The sequence below is a fragment of the Paralichthys olivaceus genome, chromosome 16, assembly GCF_024713975.1.
Source record: "Paralichthys olivaceus isolate ysfri-2021 chromosome 16, ASM2471397v2, whole genome shotgun sequence".
Classification (NCBI taxonomy): domain Eukaryota; kingdom Metazoa; phylum Chordata; class Actinopteri; order Pleuronectiformes; family Paralichthyidae; genus Paralichthys; species Paralichthys olivaceus.
The window spans coordinates 3,859,868-3,883,051 of NC_091108.1; the positions used below are offsets into that span (position 1 = coordinate 3,859,868).

Here is a 23,184-nt window from a genome sequence, read left to right on the forward strand (position 1 = left end):
CACATGAATTTAAACATTAAAGATGTAGAGACTGGACATCATGAGGCTTCTATAGCTACAGGTTAACTTTGATTAGTGCTGGGGTCTGCCTCTGAGCTGAGGTGACTCTGTCAGGACCTTTATATACAGTCTCTGGTCTCTGGTCAGGACCTTTATATACAGTCTCTGGTCTCTGGTCAGGATCTTTATATACAGTCTCTGGTCTCTGGTCAGGACCTTTATATACAGTCTCTGGTCAGGACCTTTATATACAGTCTCTGGTCTCTGGTCAGGACCTTTATATACAGTCTCTGGTCTCTGGTCAGGATCTTTATATACAGTCTCTGGTCTCTGGTCAGGATCTTTATATACAGTCTCTGGTCTCTGGTCAGGATCTTTATATACAGTCTCTGGTCAGGATCTTTATATACAGTCTCTGGTCTCTGGTCAGGATCTTTATATACAGTCTCTGGTCTCTGGTCAGGACCTTTATATACAGTCTCTGGTCTCTGGTCAGGACCTTTATATACAGTCTCTGGTCTCTGGTCAGGACCTTTATATACAGTCTCTGGTCTCTGGTCAGGACCTTTATATACTACAGTCTCTGGTCTCTGGTCAGGACCTTTATATACAGTCTCTGGTCTCTGGTCAGGACCTTTATATACAGTCTCTGGTCTCTGGTCAGGACCTTTATATACAGTCTCTGGTCTCTGGTCAGGACCTTTATATACAGTCTCTGGTCTCTGGTCAGGATCTTTATATACAGTCTCTGGTCTCTGGTCAGGATCTTTATATACAGTCTCTGGTCTCTGGTCAGGATCTTTATATACAGTCTCTGGTCTCTGGTCAGGATCTTTATATACAGTCTCTGGTCTCTGGTCAGGATCTTTATATACAGTCTCTGGTCTCTGGTCAGGATCTTTATATACAGTCTCTGGTCTCTGGTCAGGATCTTTATATACAGTCTCTGGTCTCTGGTCAGGATCTTTATATACAGTCTCTGGTCTCTGGTCAGGACCTTAGATAACTGAACTGGGGCAAAAGTCATTTCACGTACCCTCCTGAATGTCACGTGGCCGTGTCCCGCTGCTGTGATTGGCTGAGCGGACATCTCTGTGGCTGTAGGACAGAGACGCCTGCGTCATTTCTGCTCCTGTGTCCTCGACGCGTTAGAACGATGCTGCTCAACAAGGTAAATAACCTGACATCTGATGTTATCCAGTGTAATTCACTGCACGTGAAGGTGTCGGTGCAGAGACACCTTCACATGCAGCTCTGTGACCTGGTGTCACCTCCCGAGTCCTCGATGCTACAGCTAAATAACAAGCTAACGACACTTAGCTAAACAGCTAATGTTGTGTTTCCTGTGGATGTGTATTTAACTCGAGAGGCTTTAAATCACACCGGAGGCTGTTTTACATGTGGAGACGTCTTTTCTCTCAGGGTTTGTTTGCGGATGATTAACATCCGCCTTGTAAGAAGCTGCAGCCTCGAGTGGCTCATTGGTTCGTTGCACGAAAACAGGTTTATTTGTTAACAGGAAATCACTCCAGCGTGTTTATCTGAATGCCTGGACATGGAACAAAACCAAACGTGTCGAGGAATCTCTTAAGAATCTCTGGGCTGTAAGAACAGACTGGATTCTCTTCTTGGTTTAAAGTGAGGAGCCACTAACTATTGATAATGTAAACAAACCAAATGTAGAACTGGTTGGAATCAGGTGTGTGTCTAAACACGTTTTCATTTATAAATCTCCACTTCACATCTCTTCTCTCATTTAAATCCAGTCACTTCAGTTCACACACACAGTATCTACATGACCTTAGAAATCCCACACGTTCACACTGATGTTGGCGGAACTGGTTTCAGGTGTTTTGCAACCTTTTGAATGACCTGCTCTACAACTAAAGTCTTACATTCCCCTGGGTGGGTTTTTAATCTTTGTTATCTGATGTTTTTCAGGATTCTTCTAACTGTGTTTGTATTTATTAGCTGATCGTGAAAGTCTCAGGTCGTTCTCTTTACATCAAGATTATATAAATAGAGTAAATACTTGTTGTTAATACATGGCATATTTTAAAATGTGTTTTATACAAAAGAGCAATGGGATATATTAATAATAATAATAATGATAATAATAATAATAACAGGAACTCAATCAATCAATCAAATGTATTTATATATCTCTGGTCAGAGGCTAGGAGAATATCATTTGAGACTTTTAAAAGTGCTGACCCTGTACTATGGTGCATTCTGAATCCAGACTGATAGGCCTCGTGCAGGTCATTTCTCTGGAGGTGATTGAGCAGCTGATTTACAACAGCTCTTTCTAAAAGTTTAGAAGTAAAGGGGAGGTTTGATATAGGCCTGTAACTTGCTAAGTTACCTCTATCTAAACTAGGCTTCTTTAGCAGAGGCTATACACTTAGCTAGGAGCTAAGTTTGCTAACCGGCAAAGAAATTACGCTTCACAGATGTTTAGCGTCGTAACGTTTTCAGAATAATACAAATAAAATAGGGAACTGGGATTTGTATAGCACCTTTCAAGGCACCACAAATTGCTTTATAGAGTTATGAAGGGATAATAACAATAAAACATATTGTTTGTCATTTCCTGGTTGCAGAACAGGAAATACAGCTCCAGCTTGAGAAATGTGTTCATGCAACAGACTATAAATGTGGAACACTGAGTATTTATGTTTGAAGAAAACAGATGCTTGGCGATGTTTCACAAATCTATTGGTTATACATTAGAGGCTGAAAGTAGGGCTAACTAATTATTGACCAGAGTGGAGATGTCCTTAACTATGCATTGCTTATGTCTCCCTCCACACACACAGGTACTCAGAGCCGGCGTGCGGTCCGGGATCCGGCTGCAGAGCACCAGTGCTGCTGAAGCCAGTGCTTCAGCATCCTCCACCCACTCATCCCTCGGGTTCTCATTTGGTGGGTAAAGGCTGTTGAACTTTTACCTCATTGTAAACGCAACTGTACACTCACCCATTATTTCTTGTTTTTCTGTATTATATATGTTCTTGTATAAGACTTTAACTATAATTAGCTCACTGTCGGAGTGAAACGATGGGCCAGCACCTTGGTGCAACACGTTTTTGATATTGGAGGGTTTTGACTGTAAAAATTAGATGTACCCAAAGACACGGTGAAAGTTACAGTTTGATGCTCTGTAAGACTTTGACTAGTCAGGGACTTTAAGAATATTACTTTAAGTGTGTGTTGATTTGATCTTCTTGCTCCTCTCTGGCTCACAGAGATGACGGATCAGCAGAAGGAGTTCCAGCAGCTGGCGAGAAGGTTTGCACGTGAAGAGATCGTCCCTGCCGCAGCTGCTTATGACAGAAGTGGTGAAGTAAGTTTATCCTCAGGGTTTTGCTGCAGGGAAAATAAATGAATCATTAGTTGCGGTCCGAGCACAAAGATCTGCACAGGTCACATACACTGTACAATCTAAGGGCTACTGTATGCTGCATATAGGTTTTATTCTTGTTTGTTGAAGTCTTTATTAATTTCTTTAATATATTATATAATATCTTTGTGTTTGTTTTACCTCCCACCTCTGTGCTCCTATATCAAGTTAATTTCCTCTCTGGGATCAATGATGTCTTGTCATGTATTACACTGTGAATAAACTGTAACTCCAACATGTTGTGTCATTTTCAGTATCCTTTCCCCATCATCAAGAAAGCATGGGAGCTTGGTCTCATGAACAGTCACATTCCTCAGGAGTATGGTATGTTGTTCTCTTGCTCACTGACTATTTCAGAATTTCTTCCCAGGTGTCAGTGTCTCATCCCAGTTAAGTTTTGTAGATGTCCTGAACAGTAGTGAATGCTTAGTAAATATGTCCAGATTTGTCCTGGTGAAATAGCTCCTCTTTAAGTTTGTTAATGTGTTTAATCGTGTCGGTGGGGATTATTTCAGGTCAACGTCTGTTTTAAAACACAGTGAGAGATGCTGTTATTTTCTGTCTCTTTGTATTCAGGTGGAATGGGCTTGTCCATCTTCGACAGTTGCCTCATCACAGAGGAGTTGGCTTACGGCTGCACAGGAGTGCAGACCGCTATCGAGGCAAACTCTCTGGGAGTAAGTTGAGTTTTACTACAATTTATAACATCATTACTCCTGAGCAAGTCCATAATTCATCAAATTAATGTGGGTCCTGCTCAGTGTGGGTTCGTCTTAGTCACAGCACACAGACAAAGAGGTCAGGATGAACGAGGGAGAGACTTGATTCTCTTTCTTTTCAAACTCTTTTGTTTAGTTTTTTACATGTTGAATTTATATAGTGATGTTTTAAAAGCATTTGGTATAATGCATTACATTGAATGTATTCCGAGGTCATCAAGAAGTAAAAATAAAAAAGGATAAAAGATAAAAAAAAACGTAATTTAGGTGATTAAATAACATCTTCTTTCTCCCACACAGCAAATGCCTGTTATTATTGCTGGCAGTGATGCTCAGAAGAGGAAATACCTGGGGAGGATGGCTGAGGAGCCTTTTATGTGTGTAAGTATTAAATTTTAGAAGATCATTACATATTTTCTTTTATTATAGTTTCTGTATCCAGTAGGGCTGCAGGCATTGGCTTCCTGTGTTTGGAGAACTATAGACTCTTACATGTTGTAGTGATATTTTCTGGTCGTGACTCCAGCGAAAAGGTACGGCTCTGTCTTCCATCAGATCAGACAGTGCCTGACTCCTGTGTGTTTGTTCTCTGCAGGCGTATTGCGTCACTGAGCCGGGGGCAGGCTCCGACGTGTCCGGCATCAAGACGCGAGCTGTGAAGATGGGTGATGAGTATGTTGTTAACGGGCAGAAGATGTGGATCACAAACGGTGGGAAAGCCAACTGGTATGTGATCATTTATATTGCCGTTGATATACGCTCAGAATAAACAGTCACTTGACACTTTCGCACAACTGTGTTTTTGTCCCTAAAGGTCCCAAATACAAAAACATCTGTGTGTTAGTCTGAAAGTGGTTTAACCATGTATACATCTTTTATTTTCCCAGGTACTTCCTCCTGGCTCGTACCAACCCAGACCCCAAATGTCCAACCGGCAAGGCCTTTACTGGCTTCATCTTAGATGCTGACACTCCAGGAATTCAGGTTGGAAGGAAGGTGAGATGAGCCACATGATCTGGGATCGTACTACGGTTTAAATCTGTGAAATTTAGTTTAGCAAGTGAATGTACAGATTGAGTAGATAAAGACAGACAACATGGTTTTCAACACTGCTGCATGTTTGTAGGAGATGAACATGGGCCAGAGATGTTCTGATACCAGAGGCATCACCTTTGAGGATGTCAGGATACCGAAGGAGAACGTCCTGATCGCAGAGGGAGCTGGCTTCAAAATTGCCATGGGAGCCTTCGACAACACAAGGCCACCGGTAAGTCTTTAATCACAAGTTGTTTCAAACTTTCAGTTTTTGCAAATGAAATGCTCAAGTTTGATTACTTCTTCAGGATACAAGATCTGTGCCTTTAAATGTTCAATAAACTCATTTCTATATTTTTATAATATATGTTAAATGAATCTGAATTGCATGGCAGGTGGCAGCAGGAGCCACAGGCCTGGCTCAGAGGGCACTGGATGAAGCCACTCATTACGCTCTGGAGAGGAAGACCTTCGGCAAAGTTATTGCTGAGGTTTGTTCACAAAGATCTTCAAGTTTTTGTTCGAGGGTCATCTGCAGAAAACCACATCACAGAGTTTCCTCATTTTTTATTCCACTGAATCACAGAATTGACTTTAGAATGCTGTTTTAAACGAGCTGATTAGTTTTTACTGGAGCTATCATGTCCGCTAAATATTAGGTGACTACAGTGTTAAAAGTACAAAGATGAGTCTTCTGTCTGGTCTCGTCTCGCAGCACCAGGCCGTGTCCTTCCTTCTGGCTGAGATGGCGATGAAGGTGGAGCTGGCCAGGATGGCGTACCAGCGCTCGGCCTGGGAAGTGGACCAGGGCCGCAGGAACACCTACTTCGCTTCCATCGCCAAGGCCTTCGCTGGAGACATCGCCAATCAGGTGGCCACTGACGCTGTTCAGGTGTTTGGGGGCAACGGGTTCAACAGCGAATACCCGGTGGAGAAGCTGATGAGAGACGCCAAGATCTACCAGGTGGGTGATGATACCGCTGTGTACTGAATCTCTGTTCGCAGATATCGATTGGCAAAAATCTCCTTTTTAATTTTTCCTTTTTCTTTTCAGATCTATGAGGGAACGGCTCAAATCCAGAGACTCATTATTGCCAGAGAACTTCTGGGAAAATACAAGAAGTGAACTCTGCACGCCTGAGGTCCTCTTCGAATGTTTTTTGTTGAAACTTTTCTGCTCCTGGAAATAGATCTGCTCACTTAAAAGACAGAGCAAAATGTTGTTTGCCTTAATACTCTTTCATGCAGCCTTGCTTCTTCAGGTTAATCCAGACTGTATTGGTAGAAACAGATGTTTGAACAACCTTCAGTTAATGGTTTTATAGAGCTGTCGGGAGATGCTCATTGTAATATTGAGACCCATGGTGGAGAGATGACTCCAGATCTTCACCTGGTGCTTAAATTTATTTTAGTTTTCAGTTCCATGCAGTGACAATGTAGGAATGTGCAGAGTTGAGAACAAAAAAATTAAAAGATACTAAACAAACAAACAAAAACTCTTCAAACTGAAATCATATACCCGTTACTAGGCCACTGACTCATGGGCTCTCGTACACACAACCTCCAGGCCCAAACTTAACGTCCTCCTGAGAAGCATCTACCCACCGGCTTTAAAGTGGAAGCCCCTCCTACAAGACACACCCCATCTGGACTGGCTTTTATGTGGTACACTCCAGATTCCCCTCTCTATAAATGGAGTTGGAATCTCCCACTTCCTGTTTGCCAGTGTGACCAGGACCCTACATGAAGGGTGGATATGACATCACAAACACATGTACCCAAAACATTAAATAACAATAAATGTTTGTGAAATAAAACTGTCGTTGAGTTACACGGTCACTTGCCCATCATTCTTAAACTATACATTTATAGTTGTTGGAGGACGCTCATGATAAACTTGGACTTATTTGACTTAATAAGTTGATGAGGCTGCCATCTTTTTATTTTTGCGAGGTGAGATTGTGTCTTTGTGGGGGAGGAGGGGCCGGTTCAGTCACACAGACACACTAATGCAACCCTAATACAGTTAAGATTTATTCATGTGACATATCTCCTCCATTCTGATGGGCCATAAAATCAGAGATGATAATGTCTCGTTCATTTCTCTGCATCATGTGTCTCTGACATCAAGTGTGTTTCTGTCATTCTGCGTATCTTAAAGAAATCTAATGTAGTGGGTGCAGTGCACATTTTTCATACAATAAAAACCAATGAACTCTTGTTCTTTGCAGATCTATTTGTCATCAGAACTTGTTAGAGACACAGGGATGTGTGTCTTACGATGTTTTAACGGTAAAACATGTTTTCTGAAAATGTGTCTCTGCCTGTTTTTGTAATGAATCCTCAACAGTCGCAGCTTTACACGTAACCATCTGCAGATGTATTGAGCATTAAACATTTAGCTGTGTGTGGGTTTGTCACCGTAGCATCACTTTTTGACAACAATCATAAGAAGAAGAATTTGAACTGAAGCTTTTCAGCCTGTGAATCATCCGTTCATCAAACAACTGTTTTTAAAAGTTTGCCAGCTATAGCTCCACTCAGTCAAGAAGTGATAATGATCGAATGATGTTTTTTTGTGAAACTAGTAACGGGAATAAAAATGTGCACTGATAAATCAAAACCAATTTACAATCTGTGTATAACTGGTTTAGTGTGTTCACCCTCCGAACAGAAGGGGGCGGCAGTGCGCCTCCTTGCCTGATCTCCAACCACTGTTAAACACAAGAAGTGGATAATGCTAGCAGCGTGAGGATGGTAGGCAGCTCCTGTGTTTACGTCTTTATTTCACTTATTCTTACTCATTCTGCTGTTCATTATCACTAAAGCGACTTAATGGCGGACGTGCGGTGAATCTTTGTGTCCGTTCTGTCCAAATGTAGCCGCTAATCTGTGCTAGCTGTTAGCAAAGAGCCTGAGCTGTAACTAGTGTTAGCATGTAGCTCCCCCTCCAGTTAGCTTAACCTGTCAACAACCAGCGTTCAGACACGTTGTAGATCTTCGCAGGACCGTGTTCCTCCAGCGGCGGCTCGTGTTCAGCAGTTTGTCCTCTGGCGATGAGTCACTGTCAGTCTGTGGCTTCTTTTCATTGTTGTCACGTGTTTGTTTGTTTTTTCTAACGTCAGGGAACCCAAGTGAAAGATGTCATCGTGAAGCCCGACGCTCCCAGCTCACTGATGCTGGACAAACACGCGGACTACATCGCTGCCTACGGATCCAAGAAGGACGACTATGTGAGTGTTCGTCTCAGCCCCGTCAGCGTGGACACGGCTCCACGTCTGGACTGATCTGGACTCAGAGTCTGGTTACAGATCCAGTTCAACTCATGACTAACACCTCACATCTGTTTCCCTGCCTGTGTCTTTGGAAAATGTGCAGTAACTACACGCACACACATGCAGTAACTATACATACACACGGCCAGTAACTATACATACACGTACAGTAACTATACATACACACGTACTATAACTATACATACACATGCAGTAACTATACATACACGTACAGTAACTATACATACACACCTGCAGTAACTATACATACAAACGTGCAGTAACTATACATACAAACGTGCAGTAACTATACATACAAACGTGGAATAAGTATTCACACTCACTCCATACAGTTAAAGTTCACTTGGAACGAATGTCACGCTGCACCTTTGAATGTATGTGTCTTTAGTTTAGTTCTGTATCGTCTTTGACTTTTTTATATTAAGCTCTTTCTCTTTATGCTGCGTTTCTACTACCGATCATCAATATGATGCATTATTGAATATTCTTTTAATCATTTTCTGGATTTATTGACTATTTTTGTCTCTAAAATGTCAGAAAAAGGTAAAAACAGCAGCTCTAGGTCTTCAGATGATGTCTTGTTTTGTCTTAAAACCTGACAGTATTTAATTTACTGTCATGTTTGGCAAAGATAAACATCAAATCCTCAAAGTCAAGAAGCTGACGGCAGCTAAAATGACTCATAGTTGTTATTACATTACCAAAATAATTGTTGATTCTGTTTCCACCCATAGATTAATCGACTCATCGCTGTAGCTCTGTTTCCGTCTTTGTATAAGACAGATGAGCACTAACACTAGATCTTAAAGAAACATAAGATTGAAAATACTGAGATCATAACAAAATCCTGAGAAGTTGATTCATTGTAAGATCCTGTATGACATCACATTCATCACATGTTTCTCAATCCAAACGAAACAATGTCAAACAGAAATTCAGTTTACAGTTACTCAAGAGAGAGAAAAAAAGAATGGTTCACTTTTTAGATTGATGAATCTAATGATTTTATTAACACCAAAGTAAAAAGTCAAATAAGATCCTTTTTTCCTCTGGTCTGCAGTCTTTAAACGTGAAGTATCTTTATCACTTTATCTGTATGAGTGGACAAATGCAGTGTTTTATTTTATCATGGCGTATTTTACCTAAACTCTATAAAAAAAATGTATCCATGGGTTTCACAGTTAACGCGTCTTGTTCTGCTTTTCCCTCATGTCCTGTTTGTGCTCATCAAGGAGTACACGCTGTCCGAGTACCTGAGGATGAGCGGTATCTACTGGGGTCTGACGGTGATGGACCTGATGGGTCAGCTGCCCCGCATGAACCAGGAGGAGATCACAGACTTCATCAAATCCTGTCAGCATGAGTGCGGAGGCATCAGCGCCAGTATCGGACATGACCCCCACCTGCTCTACACACTCAGCGCCGTCCAGGTGAATAAAAGGATTAGTTGAACATCTAAAAACTGCGCTGCCTCTTTAACTTTTTGTTTTTTAAGATTTAGTTTTTATTATAACTCCCAGGAAAAACTTTAGATTTTGTCTGTTAGCACCAGGTTTAAAATATCACCTGGTTGCTCTGCTTCCCTTGTGTTTTGTCTCTTCTGTTTTTTGACTTTGATTTTTGCTTTGATGACTTCAGATCTTGTCTTTATACGATAACGTGGACGCGATCGATGTGGACAAAGTGGTGGAATATGTGAAAGGGCTGCAGCAGGAGGACGGCTCATTTGCAGGAGACAAATGGGGTGAGCAGGGTTTACTTTTAATCAAGTGATCTCAAGTTACTTAAAAGTTGTTGTTAGTAGAGCAGACTACATTTGAGTCCATATCAGTGTTGATAGTACATGAGTCACATGTATTTATATAATAGTTTGCTTTTAATACAGTATTATAAAGTGCAAGTAATTGCGGTAAAAATATTGTATTATAATAAAAGTTCTTTGTGTTAACAGGAGAAATAGACACAAGGTTTTCCTTCTGTGCTGTTGCTACACTGGCATTACTGGTATGTAAATGACTTTTTATCATTCGGTACATACACAATATAAAACTAACACATTCAAATAAAGTGCCCTTTGCTCCTCTGTTCATTCTCAGGGCAAGATGGACAAAATAAATGTTGACAAAGCCGTTGAGTTCGTCTTAAGCTGTATGAACTTTGACGGAGGTTTCGGCTGCAGACCTGGTTCAGAGTCTCACGCTGGTCAGGTGAGTCCTGCGGTGCCAGACAGGAGAGAGAGACATTTACCGTCTCTCAGCTCTTTTTAAACACAAGCAACAAGTTGAAACTTAAAAAGAAATCCTGCTGCTTCCCCCAGAGAGTGAGGTTATGATTTTTTTTATTCACATGAGGCTGCAGCTCGGTCTCGTTAGAGGGAGTCTGAGGTTGTAAATCATCCACAGTAACAGGCTGAAATGTTCTCACTCTGGAACATGGTTGGTTTTTACATTTCCACTCCTCTTGAGTGGTGTCAAATGTAAAATTCTCAAATATCATTTCTGTTTTTCTTCCTTCTGTCCTTCAGATTTACTGCTGCACTGGCTTCCTGTCGCTCACCGGACAGCTGCACCAGGTGAACGCCGACCTGCTGGGCTGGTGGCTCTGCGAGAGGCAGCTGAAGTCCGGAGGCCTCAACGGACGACCTGAGAAGGTTTGTGCTCGACAGATGTCGGTGCATAATGTTGACTGAAACAGCAGCTTTCAGATTCCTGATTAAGTTCTGCTGCTTTGATGCGTCTCGAGTTTTGGGAATTAATTTTGCAAGCATGTGGTCACAGGGGAAATGTAGTCTTTTGAAATAGGACAAGAGGTTCCCTTTCATGATCGCTCACAGTTATAAATAGAACACATGCACCATGTTAAACAAGACATATGATGCACACACGAGAGAATCATTACTTCACATTTCAAACTTTATTGATCAGATTATTTTTTACCTGTGCACTTTGACTTTTGCAACATATATATTCATTCAAGTCTGTTTAATGTGTATTTATCAGCCCCAGTTATTCTCAACAAGGCTTTAATTTAAAAATTCAATGCCGGTTGTGAACTGTAGGTGGTAATTGTTGTGTATAATTTTACTTAAAAGTCGTCAAACAAGATAAACATTCTCATTTAGTTTCAGTCATTACACCCAACCACCGTAAAACATAATTCAACTGTTGCAACTGTTCCACTCAGCTTCCTGACGTGTGCTACTCATGGTGGGTGCTGGCATCTCTGAAAATCATCGGCAGGATTCACTGGATCGACAAAGCCAAGCTGCGAGCGTTTATCCTCGCCTGCCAGGACGAGGAGACGGGAGGTTTCGCTGATAGACCAGGAGACATGGTGAGCTGCCAAACACAACTTCAATCCAAGTGCTGGAAAGAGGAAATATGTTCGACCTGTCGTTTCTCTAAATCCTGTCTCCTGTTTCATCTGTAGTCACCTCCGCTGTCCGTCGAGTATTACTTACCCTCCCCATGTCCTTTTTATTATTCCTCACCCGTCACACAGATCCTATCCTATCTGTCCATCTGTCTCATATCTCGGAGACTTTCTCCAGTGGAAGGTGCGAGTTAAAACTTCTCTGAGAGAAGTTACTCAGGGAACTGCCTCAGGATGTGTTTGATCCATTTTAAATATTCTGTAACAAGCTATACTATAGAATCTTTAGTTTTTAATAATGAAAAGGAAACTCAGACTTCATGAGTAGATGATTTTATGTCTTTGGACTGTGGTGAGAAGCTGAAGAACATGTAAACTTCTCATAAATTACAGAAAAAAGTCAAAATTTTAATTATTTTTCCTCAGACCCACGATCTAAAACCAATATTTATTCAGTTTACGATCATAGAATACAGAGAAAATGAGCTCACACCCACATTTAAGGATATGAAACCAGGAAGCTCTTCAGTAACAGATGTTTTTTTAAAGCTGCCAGTCGTCTCTTAATAAGATATAGATTGAAAGTCTTCTTTCTGGCTCCATGATGCACATCATCTACTTTTTGCATTCCTGCAAATCTGTCTCGCAATCTTTTCATAGATTTTGTAACAACGCCCACAGACGTCGTCCTTTTTTTCTCATCAACCGTCGTCCTCTCTGCAGGTGGATCCTTTCCACACTTTGTTCGGAGTCGCGGGTCTCTCCCTCCTCGGAGACGAGCAGATAAAGCCGGTGAATCCAGTGCTGTGTATGCCCGAGGACGTCCTGCAGAGAGTCGGACTGCAGCCGGACCTCCTGAGCTAGCGCCCTGACACCATCGTCCCAACATCACACACGATGCCCTGCTGAGCACGCCGACCACCGCTGCTGGATGTCAGGAGCAGAGAGAGGGCCACCACTCATCCTAGTTTTAGTCCACAGACACATTCACATGCAGGTTTCTGACTCCGCTCTCTAAGGAAAAGGTGTGAACGTCTCTGAGCTTTTCTGTCCTTAAACCCTCAACCTCTCGTCATGTTATCAAGTCCGGTTTCTTGGGTTCACTGCAGGAAAATGATGAATTAGACAGAAATGCAACCTTTGTTACATAGAAAGTAGAAAAAGCCCAGAATTCATGAAACAACATTCCTTGTTCATTATGTCAGTTTGAATGAAAACGTATCTGTGGCACAGGAAACAGTGGTGGAAAGGCTTCAGCCTCTTTCTTGCTCTCGTCACCTGTTCAGCGAGCCGAGGAAGTTAGTACTGTCGTTCTGTTATTTCTGACCAGAGGAAGAGACGCTGATTTTCTTTCCTCCTTTGTTCCACGTTGACTGAGGTAGATCCTGTTTTACTCGACAGATTTGCACATTGAACCTTGAGAGAGTTGAAGGATTGTGTGGGACGGATCAAACGAGCTCAGCCGAGAGGTTCAAGTTTTCTGATGTGTTTTGGATTAAAGGCATCTCGTGTCTTTTTTCCCGGCACTACCTGCTCCTTATAAAATAACTTGAGCAAACTATCAACTTTCTAATCCTTATCTTAGAGCAGTCTAATCAACAGTGCGCTCCAAATTTTAATGGATTCTTCCTTGAGTCGTTCCCCACACCACAAACGTTCAAGGAATTGGGTTCAGCAGTTTTTGAGTCATTCTGTCATGGCGGAGATAATCACACGTCTCACAGCACGGGGACATGTTGCAAATAAAAATAGTTCTGTTTATGTCACTGTGATTTAAAACGAAACTCTACAAAACAGAGAGATTGTTATTAAGGAAAGCGTTGGAGGAGGGACACGGCACGTGATGGTGTCGATGTCTCGTCACCAGTTTATTTAATGTCTCATCCACAGGCTGAGCTTATTTAAATCCATGTTAATCAGTGCAGGGTTGTAAAGCCGCCGTGGGCAGAAGTTACATTTGTCTTCACTCTGTGTGTAAAGTATTTCCAGCCTTATGCTCAGATGAAACTAAACAGATTCTGTGAAATGGCTTTTTTGAAAAATCTTAACATTTATTAGCTTTGTTAAACTTGTTTATTTGCACTCGTATGTCTCTGTTGTAACGGACGGTAAATAAATCTGATATTAATGCTTCACTTGTGTAAACATTTAATTCATGTTCACATTTTGAGGTTTTGTGTTTTTAAATTAACACCAAAAAATGGAGGCTCACAGGAAAAGAAATGACAATGCAGTAAAACATAAAATGTCTTCATAGGAGACGTTATACATTATTAACAATTATACCTATAGAGTGTAATAAACAATTTATTAAATGTGTATTGACATAACCAATAAATATTATTGTGTTGTCGTTGCTATGCGGAAATCCGGATTTTTAAAAACAACTGAGTCCTGAACATGTCGTCGAACCACCAGGTCTCATCTGGTCTTTGTGCTTCTGCAGCTCTGACTCCTGCACATCCACGTATGTGAATACTGATGTAAGTTATTTTTCTTGTTTGGCAATAAAGGTTTGATTTCCTCTACGGCCGGATTCAGTTTGACTTTTTCTGTAAGAGGTTAAAGACACGAACTGAAGCTATTTTATTTTATATTTTACTGATGCATGTTATATTTGGTTCAATGTTAATTGCACAATAATTCACAGGGGTTTTGAAAATTCAAGGAACAGGTGAGCAGCACTAGATGGCAGCATTCTCCTTTAAAAATCCACTCATGTTCATTTAAAAGCAAAAAACGGATCATCGTGAAGAAGAGTGTTTATGGGATTGAAAGCAAAATACTGACAAAAAGTAATTGTGTATTTTTTCAATATTAACCACTGTGCCCTGAAGTAACCCGTCACTTTTAATGTTGATCAATCTGTAAATTATTTCTCCAATGGATCAATTGATTATGTCTTTTAAATTTCATTAATAATAAGATCTAATTAATAAAATGTCACAAGTTGTTCACAATCAAGATGATGTATTCAAACCGCTTGTTTCATTTACAAGCTGGAACAGAATTTATATTAATTTAAATCAATCAATTAATCATCAAGATTATTAACAATTCATTTTTTATTGCTTCGGCTTTATTATATTTCTGTATTTTACGTGTTATGTGAACAGTCTGTTGTCTGAAAGAAAGAAAGAAAGAAATACTAAACTTTTGGGTTTCTTAAGAATTTAAACACCACATCTGTACTGATTCCTGCCTCGGAGGCTGTGGTAATAATCCCAGAAATGCCACAACTGATGGCGAGTGAGAAATGACGTGTCATCGCTGCGGCAGACTGTAATAACACAGCAGCGTGAAGATGGATGCTTTCTGTCTGAGTAATTAGAGGCAGATAATTCTGCTCTACCTGTTTTTCCCTGCGTGTAATAAAAGATGAGGACTTTCTCCACAACACAGCCTGATAAGAAAGAGACACTTCACCTGGAACATCTTGAACAATTGCTTTCATAAAACGCCAGACTGATGATGAAGTGATAACAATAGCTTCGTTATTATCTAATTACTGCATCATGATAGTGGAGCCACTTTATTTAGGAGTTCCTCTGGGTGGGTTTAGAAACTTTTAGAAAGATGACGGGCACGTTTTTAATAAGAATACAAACAATAATCTCAGGTATATAGGAACTATTTTACAATCCATTTACAAAATAATATCAATAAATAGCTGCACTTTGGACCTGCACATATTCGCCTGCAGGCATGGGGGGAGTTGGAGACTGTGGGATTCCACCTCTCCTCCACAGGAGCAAGATGCCCAGAGGCTAAAAGAGACTCACAACTGCAAATGATGCAGGAGTCTTTGTGTTCGCTTTGCTGTCGATTCATCCTTCTGCATCTGTCTGTGGTCTTTCTGTGTCTCTCTGTCACCATTTTGCATCTTCCAGTTGTCGTCGTGTGTCTCTTTGCCACCATTTTCACATCCTTGTAGTTAGTTTGCTTCTTTTTTGCATCTTTTGCTCTCTGTCAGGAGTCGATCTTGCTTTGAATTTTGTGTGTCCCTGAATTAGTTGTTGTCGTTGTGGTCATGTCACGTGTCCTTGTGATCATGTTGTCTCTCTCTAGTCTCTCAGGTGACAGTGGTTCAGGGCTCTTGCTCCTGTTAATGCGTCTGTGATAGAAACAAAGCAAACACCTCCTGACAGCGGTTAATGGGTGAGGTGAGCAGGGCCGTTGCAACAGCGTAGGCAAAGCAGGTAATTGCCTTGGGCCTGAGCTGAGAGGCCCCCCCCCCCCCAAGAACAGCTGATTACGTAACAGGAGGAACTAAAGCCTCATAGGGGTTTGGTTGAGGTTGACAGTGTCTGAATGAGTGTGTGTGATGTGAGGAGATGAAGTGATGATGATAAAAGAATCGTTTGAGGATTGGAAACTGGATTGATGGGGCTTCAAAGTAAGACTCTCCCAGGTCTCTTTTGCCCGAGGCCCCTAAATTCCCTTGAAACGCTCCTGGGGCTGAGGTGGAGGAGGGAGTCAGCGCCAGCCAAACATCTATTTTATGCCACATGCATTTTTAACCATGTGATATTCTCCGAGCAGCCGGAGCGGCTCTGTGACTTTAGTATTAATTTGTCCATTTATGTAGAGGCAGTAATCTGTGGGGCTCTGATGTCTGGGCTGAGACAAACACGCTGGTTGTGGGGGCCGCTGAGAAACCCCACCGGCTCTCATTAGTGAGGAAGAAGGGAGATGACGAGGAGGAGAGAAGGTGGAAGAGAAGAAGAAAAAGGGAGGTGCTAACGAGAGATAAAGGCGGAGAGCGAGAAAGCCAGAGAGAGAAATAGAAGCCAAAAGACAGATGGATAGATCACAGCTTCCATCGCTCTGTCCTGTTTGTTTGTGAGGAAAGCCTCAACCCATTTCTTCTCCTCCTCCTCCTCCTCCTCCTCCCCTCCTCTCCTCTGTCCTGTCACCCTCTTGTTATCTCTCTGCACAAAATACAGAGGATTAGTTCAGGCCACGGAGGCTGCAGCCAAACCACTGGCAGACAATCACTTAATAAATGTTTCACTCAACACTGTGTGTGAATGTGGAGATGACTCATGAGTTTGGTGGAAAATGGAAAAGTTTTCTTTTTTTTCTTTTTTTTATAAAAGTCCACACAAGAGATCAACTTTTCTCCCAGTTTGTGGTTATTATCACTTTTGTTTTTATTCACCTCCACAAGCTGCGGTGGAGATTTTAGAGCCAAACTCTGGTTTGGACAAAGTTTGTTTCCAGTGAATTCATTATTTACCTCACGTCACTGTGGAGATTTTTTCATCCATCAGCTTTCTCCGCTTTCTGCTGACAGGGCGGTTGTTGCTGGTGCGGAGGCTCTGGTCAAACTTGTGATTTTCATCTGACAAACCTGGAGCAAAGAAAACGTAGATTTTTAGTCTATTCGAGTTTATTTATAACACTTTTAAAAACAGACGACTGACCAAAGGGCGGCACGATAAGAGAAGGAAATGCAAAATACAAGAAAAGAGTGAAATAAAGTCAGATAGACCAGCATAAAATGATGTTATATTTTGTTATAGTTAAAACACTAACAAGACAAATAACATAGACTAACATGAATTAAATTAATGTAAAGATTCAAAGGCTTTATTGTCATATGTAGAAATAATAAGTTATCAATCAAATTAGATTCTTATTTTCTTATGTCACCTAGTTCCATCAATAAATATCAAAATAGAATTAAGTAAAAAATAAATATGTGCGGTCTTGACTGGGGTCTGTAACCTCACGTCCAGCTCAATAAAAAGGTTCTAGCAACAGTTTATATCTGAATAAAAACAAAACTCCTGCTGCTTTAAAAGGAAAAGTTATACGTTCCTCAGTTCACCTGAAAATATACACACAGAGTCATATTCTATTGAAGAAGTGACACCTCCCATCAACACTGTGATAATCACTTAAAAGTAGTAAAGCACAAATTCTAGACTATTTCCCAGCACATGATGATCAGAGGTTATTTCTAGTTAATAGACAGACGCTCTGTCAGAAAGAGAGAATCAAATGACCTTAAAGCTCCCTGAGGGCGTATGAAAGTGGAAAATGAGATTTTTAACCCGACGACCGACACTGCGGCAGGTTATTTATTTCAGTCATAGTTCAACTTACAACATGAATATAAATGAATCGTGTGTTTTAACACGAAGCCTTACATGCATTAACAAAATGACACCACGTCCAAGGACATGTGGTAATTACATTTTCATCTGTGCTTCTTCTCAGCAGCAGGGGAGACACATCTGTCACATGGAGTCGGAATGATTCATCCTCATGAGCCTCCCTGGGAAGCAGAGAGGATCATGGGACAGGAGCTCATCCTCTGTAGCTGGAGGCGATGTGACGTGACGAGTGCAGTGAGAGGATACCTGTGTCACAGCAAGACTGTTTTTACAGCTGAACGACCTGAATGATTCATTAAAACAGAATCAATTAATCAATTAACAGGAGTCATATTCTAATAAACGGTGAAATCTGAACTTCTATTAACTGTCACACAAGTCGCACAGATGTTAATGTTGCTTATTAAAGGTTCAGTGTGTAGAATTTAATGACATCTACTGGTGAAGTTGCACGTTGCAGCTGAGCACTTTATCTTTCTTCTGTTTGTGCACAAACACACCACAGCATGTCTAAACCAACTCAGCAATAAATCCTGATTCTGATTCTCAAATGAATATATTTTCCCTTCTACAGACCGTGAGAAGCCACTTTCCTCTGTCAGCCGGGAGCCATCACCGGCGTCTTTGTGTCGGCGTCTGTCAGCGGAGGAGGAAAGGTTTCACGGAGCAGAGAGGACATCATCTCTCAGGCCTGGGAACCAGACCAGCGCTGACCATCAAACAAATGCAACCAGCTACTCTGAACCTGAAATCAGAGCCCTGCCTCTCAGCGTGGCGTCCAGTGTTTTAGACAAAGGCTCAGAGATAAAACGTCTGAGCCGAATCCTCTCTGCTCTGCACCATTTTGAAACAAACGCTGTGATAAATGAGGTGAACCTGAAAGTACGTGTTCCTCCGAGCAGCCTTATGTATTATAACCAGGCTCTGAGTCTCTGTCTTTGCACTCACCTCATTAACACCCCCAAAAAGACACAGCAGTTGTAAAAATGCAATTACAGTTTGAACTTTTAGTCTTCGGGCGCTTTAGCTTTCACACTTTTCTCCGGGTGAGGGATAAAAAAGTTTCTATGGGAACGTTTCTTCCTCAGCGCTGTGTTCAGATCCGGTGTCTCTCATCTCTGCAGGTAATTATTCATCAGTCGTTCAGCGGCGACTCGGTGAAAAGAAGAAGCACGGACATTTCTGATGAGTACATTTGCTCTTCCTGCGAACGATCCTCTGAATGTTGAAGAAATGTCGACAAAACCATCTCGAACTGTGCGTGTGAAAACGTGACGCTGGATTATTAAGGGTTTGAGCTGCACCAGCTTTTAGTGGAAACTGAAATATCTCAGTGTTCTTTCACTTTAACATGTTTTTGGTCTTTTTTTCTGATAATCCATGAATAAAACTCAAACACTCATCAACATGAACTGATATGAAATTCATGCAGACATTCGTTGTTCCCTGAGGATGAATCACTTTGACTTTTCCTCTAGTGCCTTTGTGATGTTGACATTTTCCTTCTTTTTTATCAATTACTTTCTCCGCTATTTTTAATGCATCAAACACTAGTATAGAATAATTATTGTATTTCATTAGTGTGTAGTATGAAGCTTTTTTGGAAGAAAGCTGCTCAGATTGTCATGTTCTGCTTGATGGATGTAAACCTGTCCGTCATCAGATCTTCCCTCAGACACGCCAACGAGATCCGTGTTTTATCTCACAGGCGTCATGTTTCCTTCTTCTTCTCTCCTCAGGATTTCACTTTATCGGATCCAGTAAGGTTACGGAGTCTGATCCAGAGTCTCTTAATCATCCTGAGGTCATTCCTGATGCACGTTCTGCAGATGACCTTGACTTTCTCTTCTCCGAACGGCGTGTGCACTCCTCCGAGAGTTTAATCCCAGCTGTGGCACGCTCGGAGTTTGAGGATTACTCTGAAAAGCTTTCAAAGAAGAGAGTCAGAGGGAGGGAGAGAAAGAAAGAGGGAGATTTGGTGATAACCCCAAAGAGAGCTATTGATTTGCTGAGAAGACCCGGTTCACACATGGCAAGATTCAAGAGAAGAAAAGTGAAAGAGTTGAATCAATGAGCCGACAGCTAATCAAAAGAAGTGAGGTGTGTCAGCAGCCTGTGGTTACCTGGTTACCGTGTGTGTGTGTGTGTGTGTCTCAGTAATTACAGTTGGTGTACATCAAATGTTTTTGGAATGTAAAAATTCAGATTGGTTTCTTTCATTTGCAAACACGACTGACATCTTGGAAAATGTCTATTTACACAAGGTGCCGTGTCATCTGGCTACAGCTGAACTCAATTACAGCTTCCCACACATGCAGCACAAACACAAAGGCAGCGCCGCAAAAACGATGGAGATCACGGACACATCGCCATCTCGGTTAATTCCGAAAGTTTCTGAAGAAATGCTCTGAAAATCAAGATCATAAACTAAATCATTTCTCCAAATACCAGCGATCAAATTGAAATACGACGTGTGGTTGTGGGTGTGGCCGGACTCAGAGGTTCTGTTGTGTCCTTGTTGTATCTCACACATTTTAATCAGAACGTCATCGGACTGTGTTCTTCTTCAACCACTGGGCTCCAAGCCTCTGATCACAATCAAATTACTCTCATTCTAATTTACTTGAGTGGTCAGAGTTAGGGGTTAGAGTTAGGGGTTATGGTCAAGTGGGGAGAGTCAAGGCGGGGGCTCAGAATCTGTGGTTAGGTTGGAGACGGTTAGGGTTCAGGCTCAGTTAAGGGTTATGGTTGAATGGTTAGAGTCAAAGCTTGGGTTGGGAGTTAGTGGTTAATATTCGAATGGATGGATATTTGGATGTAGTGATGGATGTTTGGATGTAGTGATGGATATTTGGATAAATGTTTGGATGTATTGATGGATATTTGGATGTATTGATAGATATTTAGATGTATTGATGGATATTTGGATGGATGGATGAATGGAAACAAATAAATCCACTTCAAAGTGTTCACTTCCTTTCGTCTAAATCTGGATATGAACCTTTAATGCAACTGCAGTCTGGGATTTGACAAATAACCTCAGAACAATAAAAACCAGGTCTCTTAATATTTCATCAGCTAATTTAGTGAGCTCTGCAGAAAGACGTCTCTCCTAAGAATTAGATTTTAAATATTTGTTTCTTTCAGCAAAGTGTTTTTGTGTAAAAAAAAAAAAAAAGAAGAAAAAAAGTCATGTCATGTAGAAGGTAGTTATTGCTTAGAAAAATAACTTCACAGCCCTGTTATAAATCTTCCAGAGAAACCACACACAGCTGCAGTAAAGCAGATAGTAAAGGCACAATATGGGATCTGTAGTATTCTCTTCAGGAGTGTTATGGGAGTATTATATGAGGGCCAATAAAATATTATAAAGTACAACAAAGTCATTAAAAACTCAGAGGCTCCACGGTTTCCCCGACACTTTACAGCCTCTTTGGAACCTGATCCTCTCTCCGCTGGATTCTCCCTGTGTCGTCCAAACTGCGACGGCTCCTGTTTCCTCTGGGTGCTCCAGTTTCTGACACAATCTAAAAACATGTGGTGTCGTCTTCAGTCGTCAGAATGTGGTTTCCCCCGCACAGCGAGAGACAGCGGCTAAATTCCAGCTGTCACCCAGAAGGTGGCCTCTAGTCCGAGGCCTGTATTCATCAAACTTCTGAAAGTCGTTAACTGCAGCAAAACTAATGTAAGAGAAGGAAAGTTTGTCCCTGAGTGTGAACAATAACCTTTATTTGCTCCCACTTACAGCATCAAGTGAGAGTGTAGATTAAAAGTTTCACTTTACTCGTGTGAAATCACAGGCAAAATGAACAACACCGACTTAGCTGCATTAAAGTGAACTATGTGAAAATGTGATTTAATAAAAAAGGCTGACCTGAAGTGAAATCTGTTTCATATTTATTCCTGTTTAACATATGAGACCGAGTGGAGCTCTTTGAAGTTTTAAGATTAATTTTAAGTCTAAATAAATGAAGAGGAGTTAAAATGAGAGATGTTTTACCTTTATCGTTCACTTAATGTTAAATTCAACTTGTACCAGTTTGATAAACACAGCACAGGCCAAAGATATAAATTAAAACATCAAAACAATTACATTCTTTAATGGAATTAAAAAAAAAAAAGATTGTTATTGATGGCATTACTGAGATGCAACTGACTGATAGAAATAAATAATTTGGCTCATTTCATTAACATGGTTTCACAATTCCAACGCAGGATTGAAACTCCCTGAGGCGAAACATTTTTCTCTCCAGTTTACGCTTTGTTCACCGCGACTCTTCTGTATTCAGGTGATTCCAGCACTCGGAGGAATCAGACAGTGTATCTGCTGAGCTGAGTTCATATCTCTGCACACTGTCTCCCCACAGGAGCAGATAACATAAATATTCTCAGACAGGATTCATTAATAAAAACAGAGCTGTCGTTCCCACAAGCACAGTCAAAAAGTATTATACTGAGAGAAAAGATACGGCCATGCAATGACTGTGACTTTTATAGACTTGTAAGGTTACTTCACTGGGACTACAGTGTCAGAACTCATATGTTTTGTTGGGTTATGGGGTTGATATGTTTTATGATGATTTACTGATTTAGAAAAACATAATGTTCATAGTTTGGTATCATATAGAATTTGTAGCTACACAGATAAAACAGGAGCTTTTTAATTCTCTCAGGAGTTGGTAGAGACCAAAGACCGAGCTGAAAGTATTTTGTGTTGTTTTATGTTGTTTGTTGTAAACACTTTGTTCCTTGTGTTCAAATTTATAATGTTGATTTGTTATGATTACTATCATTATTATAATCATCATTGTTTTTGAATGATAAATTATTATAATATGAATATTTGGAAACTTTCTTAGCTTAAGATCTCAAGGTTCAGATTCCTCCCTGTTTATTTTCCACATTATTGTAACTTTAATTAATAGATAAAGCACATTGTGTTTATGAAATCAATCAATCAATCAATCAATCAATCAATCAATCAATCAATCACATTATGGTTTATGAAATAAAAGAATAAAGTACATTGTGTTTATGAAATAAATAAATAAATAGATAAATAAATAAATAAATAAATAAATAAATAAATAAAGCACATCGTGGTTTCTAGCAGACCATGATGAAGACTCTCCCTGACATGATGATGATGATGATGATGATGAAGAAGAAGAAGAAGCTGAAGTGAGGAGGAAACCAGCGGCGGTCACGTGACTGAGAGGGGGCGGGACTGTGCGTCT

General features: G+C 40.8%; 2 protein-coding genes across 2 annotated transcripts; both read left to right on the forward strand.

Moving 5' to 3' along the window:
- Nucleotides 1-1,022: 1,022 nt before the first annotated feature.
- acadm (acyl-CoA dehydrogenase medium chain) lies at nt 1,023-7,377 on the forward strand. The gene is made up of 12 exons (XM_020111835.2): nt 1,023-1,171; nt 2,820-2,925; nt 3,249-3,346; nt 3,658-3,727; nt 3,980-4,080; nt 4,423-4,503; nt 4,718-4,848; nt 5,010-5,118; nt 5,249-5,389; nt 5,553-5,648; nt 5,873-6,121; nt 6,212-7,377. Exons 1-12 carry the CDS (start codon nt 1,157-1,159, stop codon nt 6,281-6,283), a joined length of 1,269 nt encoding a protein of 422 aa, XP_019967394.1. The 5' UTR covers nt 1,023-1,156; the 3' UTR covers nt 6,284-7,377.
- Nucleotides 7,378-7,809: 432 nt separating this feature from the next.
- rabggtb (Rab geranylgeranyltransferase subunit beta) lies at nt 7,810-14,353 on the forward strand. The gene is made up of 9 exons (XM_020112414.2): nt 7,810-7,914; nt 8,283-8,390; nt 9,686-9,883; nt 10,092-10,197; nt 10,405-10,457; nt 10,550-10,660; nt 10,978-11,103; nt 11,637-11,786; nt 12,549-14,353. The coding sequence occupies exons 1-9, from the start codon at nt 7,912-7,914 to the stop codon at nt 12,687-12,689; spliced, it is 996 nt and encodes a 331-aa protein (XP_019967973.1). The 5' UTR covers nt 7,810-7,911; the 3' UTR covers nt 12,690-14,353.
- The last annotated feature ends 8,831 nt before the right edge of the window (nt 14,354-23,184 follow it).

Coding starts and splice junctions, on each gene's coding strand:
- acadm (XM_020111835.2), top strand. Junction 2,926..3,248: donor ATCCCTCGGGTTCTCATTTG/GTGGGTAAAGGC, acceptor TCTGGCTCACAG/AGATGACGGATCAGCAGAAG. Junction 6,122..6,211: donor GAGACGCCAAGATCTACCAG/GTGGGTGATGAT, acceptor TTTTCTTTTCAG/ATCTATGAGGGAACGGCTCA.
- rabggtb (XM_020112414.2), top strand. Junction 10,198..10,404: donor ATTTGCAGGAGACAAATGGG/GTGAGCAGGGTT, acceptor TTGTGTTAACAG/GAGAAATAGACACAAGGTTT. Junction 10,661..10,977: donor CAGAGTCTCACGCTGGTCAG/GTGAGTCCTGCG, acceptor TCTGTCCTTCAG/ATTTACTGCTGCACTGGCTT.